Source organism: Grammomys surdaster, unplaced genomic scaffold (assembly GCF_004785775.1).
Source record: "Grammomys surdaster isolate TR1022 unplaced genomic scaffold, NIH_TR_1.0 278, whole genome shotgun sequence".
NCBI lineage: Eukaryota > Metazoa > Chordata > Mammalia > Rodentia > Muridae > Grammomys > Grammomys surdaster.
The window spans coordinates 10,581,102-10,586,526 of NW_021604719.1; the positions used below are offsets into that span (position 1 = coordinate 10,581,102).

Consider the following 5,425-nt stretch of genomic DNA (forward strand, 5'->3'; position numbering starts at 1 on the left):
CACACACACACACACACACACACACACACACACACACACACACACACATTGTAAACTATTCACTTGTGGTGTTACTCAGGGACAAGACTGTATATTACTGATTCTTTGCTAATGTTTATTACTGCAATCCCCACAGTTTAGCCTTATATTTAATATTAATAAAGATGATGGCTTTTTAGGATTCAACTTCTTTTTGTTTGTTTCTTTTCTTTTTTTGCTGTGACATAAATGATTAGACTATATGAAAGTCAGTAAAAATGTTGGTATACTTTGGTTCTGTGGGATCTGTATTTAGCTACTTGTCTTTTGAATTTTTCCTGCACATAGTTCAGAATAAAAATTATATAAAGATATTTGTGAAGAGATTATAATACTTTGAGGAAATATATTTATTTTTCCATCTTTAAACTCAATTGTGAATTAGATACCAGACCCTTAAAGTCAGGTTCCTCATTGTTAATAACACTCTTCACATAGGTTTCCTGGAAGACACCTACAGTCTCATATATGATGACTTTAAAAATGTGCATGAAAACATTTCTAAATGCTAAACCAATTGCTTAAAAATACAAAATATTCTCTAAAACTTGACAACTATGAACATTTGTTTAATGAGTTTCAGAATAGAACTTGATTTGTAACACTCAGTATTTCTGTTGTGTTAAATCTTTCAAATATACCGACTTCATGAGACCTATGGTACTCAGCATTAATAAAGATGATTCCCACTTGGACACACTTTTATGCAATAAGGGCAATATTTAGAATATTTATATGAGTATTCTGCGCCATAGAGATGGCATTGCATCTGAGGTTGAAGTTAGGAGCTGTATAAAAGGTTAAAGGGTACTGTGCAGGAAAATACCATGCATGAAAATTGATAAACTGCCTGTTTTGTTTTTAGTAGTAGTCTTTGTAACTGAACCACTTTCTCATTTTAAAAACAAATAGTCATTCTATTTTGAGTACAATAGTGATTTTTTGCTAATTAAAAAATACTGGAAATTAAGAAACAATATGTACTATTTTTAATTTCATTCTTTTTGATGTATTTATAAAGATACACACTAATTTATATTTCAGATTGTCCTTCTACCCTTATCAGCCCTTATTCTCCATAGTATTCTCCTGGGGCTGCAGATTCTGACTGTTGGAATTTTCTTGGCTGAAGGCCAACACAAAGATAATTAAGTTATTTAAATTCTTTTCATGTTAGCGATGATAACTTGTGTTCTGATTTGTCATTTATGTGGCTTTATATTTAACATAATTTTCAGTATTTTGAAGTTTAAAGTAGTTCATGTAACCAAATATGTATGTAACCTTCTATTCATGTTTTCTTATCCCCAGAAAGGTCTCTATATATTGAGATGATGAGTATTTTTGTTTGTTTGTTTCATTTCCTATATTTAACTTTAAATAGTTCTGGAAGTAGCTCTGTAGACTAGGCTGGCCTCAAAAGCAGAGATCCACCTGGCTCTGCCTCCCATATTAAAGGTGTGCACCACCACTGCCCAACTTGATTAGTTTTCTTATTTAATTATATTTTAAACATAGTTCAGAGTTTTTATATATCTGATATATATAAGATTACATATGTGGCCTTATAAGACAATATTCTATAATCGTTTAAAAGGAAATGGATGGTTGAGGAGTTTTGTGTTCTGGCTTCAAATGTATTCACTATTTACTTGAATATTGATTGTTTTCTAAGTTGCAAGCAGTATTATAACAAAGTCAGAATATTTTTCTTATGATTGGATAACATGTTTATTAGTACCGGTTTCTACTTGGAATTTAACTAAGTAAAACATTAAATGCAAAGGAGTTGATAGCAAATTTAGCAATTTTCTTGTTGTAAGAGTTGAAAGTAAAGAGTTTTGCTTTATTTAATGTCTTATATACTTTTTGATTTTAAACAGTATGGGTTGTAAAAGTTATATAGGTTAAATTTAAAAATATTAGCAGAATCTGATATATTTCTTCCTTTTTCAAGGGAAAAATTTATACACAAATGAATATGTGGCGATTAAACTGGTAAGTTCATACTGATTGTTATTTTACAATTATTTCCTTTAATTATTGGCTTATTAATTTTTCATCTTTACATTTATTGCTTGGATGTTCATTCAAAAGGTAAATGCTTGCATGAGTGGGCTTTTGTAACAGTGGCCCTGTCATCATTGCTGAAGCCTGTGATGTGCAGAGTGTCAGCGCTTTCTCTCTGAGGAAAACTCTTGGTTTTACTTTGGCAGCATCTTGGAAGTGAAATTTTGTATCTGGACAATATTTTTAATTTAGAAAGGTATTTTCAAGTGGATAAAAGCAAAATTTCTCTTTCTGATTAGACAAGATAAACATGTCTTTAGCATTTAAGATTGTATTTAAACATACATTTGGATGCCGATTATCCTCTGAGGTGTTTTGTGGGGCGGCCCCCCCCCCCCCACACACACACACACACAACTTGGTGTTTTATAAATCCAGTAAAGCTGGTTGTTGCTTGACTTTCAGGGATTCAAAAATCCGTGAATGTTGGTAGTAGCAAGGATGGCTGTCTCGGGAGTATTCTGAAGTTTTATGTGTTCAGTGTGACAGGCACAAATTAGATCTCTTTGGAAGTATTTGTATCCTGGAACTATTTTTATTCATTTGTCCATTCATTCATTCACTCACTGAGACACAGCCTATTTAGATCTGGCTGTTCTAGACCTCACTTTGTAGACCAGGCTGCCCTCGAACTCACAGAGATCTACCTGCTTCTCTCAAGTGCTGTGATTAAAGGCTTGTGCCCCTATGTGGTGCTAGGAGCCATTTTTATAAGGCATATTTTCTTATTCTGGTTGTTAGTCCAGTTTTCCTAAGATCCAGATTGACTTGGTCTTCTCACTCACCCTTGTCACTCTTGTCTCTGACAGTGTGACCTGTGTTATTAGGGTGGTATGAGTCAGACTGCTAGAGGAAGAGGCCGTGGGAGGAAATTAAAAAAAAAAAAGAAAGAAAGAAAGAAAGCTTTTGAAATGCAGTGGAAAGTCCCTACTGCTTGAAGTGTGTCCATTTCCCGTCCTTTCATCAAAATGAAGATAGACAGTCAGGCTGTGGCATCACTGAGACACATGGGACTGACGCTGGGCTTATCCAGATGAATTCTTGCTGGTTTCAAGGTCTAATCTCTGACTTTATAATACAAAGTCTGGTTGGGTTATAACAAGATTCTCACTGTTGTTTTAAATTGGATTTATGGTAATCATTCACGAGAGTCAGTTAATATAATCAAGGTCTTAACATTTTTTAATATTAAGGTTCCATGTGCCCCAATTAGTAGAAATACCGTTTTGTTTTAAAAATATTAGTTTATTCTTTATCAATGTTATAAATGTATTTGTGTCTTGATGATATCTCTTTTCTCCCTCTCCTCTCTACCTTCCTCCAATAATTTCCCCTACTACTTCACGTGTATTTCAAAACAACAACAAAACAAAGCTCACTGAGTCCAGTTAGTGCTGTTTACATTCTTGTGGTATGGCGTTGGGCTATCCACTGGAGCATGGTCAACCTGACACATATGCACCCCAGTTCACTTTCCTTTCTCCAGCAGCCATCAACTGCCAATAGCTCATCAGCCAGGGAGAGTGCATTATGCATCCCTCCCCTTCCTCCATACTGGAGTGTTGATGGGCTAGGGCTTGAACAGGCAGCCTTAGTTGTCCCGAGTTCATGAGGGCAGTGGCAATGTCATGTCCAGAAGACAGCTCCTCTTCTGACTCTTCAGTTCTTTCTGTTCCATCTTCACGTTGGAGGAATGAAGGAGATTATGGGGGATTGATATTGATATCCTATTTAGGGCTGAACACTCAATCGTATTTATTCTCAGTACTTTGACTAGTTCTGAATCACTGCATTAAATAGTTTTAAAAGGCTACATAGAAAGCCAATTTAAGCAAAGGAAGTTAGAATATAGGACTCACAGGAGAGAGAGACTCAGCATACAGGAACCATATAGTATTTGAATGGGCATTTTGATTTTGTTTGCAATTGTTCTTTTTTTTTTTCCCATATTCTAGCCCCTTGAATGGCACTTGAGTTGGAGGTGGAATGCCAGGATAGAAATGTGTGGTGTTCTGTGCTAGTGATGAAGTGGCCATAATGAACAGCTCTATGTGTAGATGGTATATCCTGTGTGAGAGACTGGAGCCACTGCTAGGTTGACTGCTCCCTGTCTAGCTAATTCATCCGGTGGGAGCCTTAAGTCCTGTTAGTTTCAGATTTAGAACTGTCTGTTTGTTTGTCCCGTCCCTACCACTGGTGCCTTAGTAAATACAAATCATGTCATCTTCCAGCCTCTTTAGATGCACTACTTATAGGACTTTTATTTCAGTTTATTTGTGTATTTCTCTTTTCTGCCCTTTTCTGGGAGATGTGGGACAGAACATCCTTCCTTTAATGTAACTGTCTTTTTAGGCAGCATTTCTTATAGCCCAGGCTGGCCTTGAGTTTGCTATGCAGCTGAAAATGACCATGAACTCCGGATCTTCTTGCTGCCACATTTCAAGTGGTAGGATTACAGGCGTGCACCTCCACACCCAGCCTTTTCATTTTACGTGCTGTGATCAGCATTACTTAAAAAAGTTTTTATTTCTTATAATTTAGGGTAATTGGGAACATTTTTACTTTTCTGTTTTGAGGTAAGTATGGCCTACAGCCAGCCATATTCTCTCTATATTGGAAGGTCAGAAAAGTTTTACATTTTGGTCCTTAGTTTACTGATTTCCATGTGTGTAGTTTAATGTTTTATTATATCTTAGTGCAATAGGTAAGGTAATTTTGTTTATAACCAACTATAAAGATAGTCACTTGAAAATGTTATGTTTATATATTCTAGACATACCTCATTTCTATATTTTGGTGAGATAAAGGCACTGTTTGATATTTTGAAAGCAAGTCTTAGTGCCTAGTTCAGTTTTGCTGTGACTTTTACAAGATTGATGTCTTATCTAAGTGTTTGCACTCACATAATAACTGGTTGCCATAACTACTGAAAGTGTCATCCTTTGGTAATGTGACTAGCTACATGGTGTTATGGTAACATTATATTATTGCTGTTGAAGTACTGGAATCAAGCTCAAATTACTAAACTAAGCCAGACTGATTCCTTTTTTTTTTCTTTTTTTAACCTGGAGAATATCAGTGATTAGGTATATCTTTAGTTTTAGTTGTGATGGTGTAAGTTTCTCATTTTAAGGTTGTATATTTTTAGATAATTATTCAAAATTTATGGATAATATAGTGCTATGTGGAAGACACTAGTTTAATGACTTTATACTTTAAATTTTCTATTATACACACATATTTCCAAACACCTACACACACACACATATTCTCTCTCTCTCTCTCTCTCTCTCTCTCTCTCTCTCTCTCTCTCTCT

The 5,425-nt window shown here is 35.2% G+C and overlaps 1 protein-coding gene across 8 annotated transcripts in view; it reads left to right on the forward strand.

Moving 5' to 3' along the window:
- The window catches only part of Csnk1g3 (casein kinase 1 gamma 3), an 87,885-nt gene that overhangs the window by 32,699 nt on the left and 49,761 nt on the right, over window positions 1–5,425 (forward strand). For all 8 annotated transcript variants that reach the window (XM_028777135.1, XM_028777131.1, XM_028777133.1 and 5 more), the window contains exon 3: window positions 1,997–2,037. In XM_028777135.1, coding sequence (XP_028632968.1) covers window positions 1,997–2,037 — 41 coding nt within the window. The remainder of the gene's footprint in view (window positions 1–1,996; window positions 2,038–5,425) is intronic.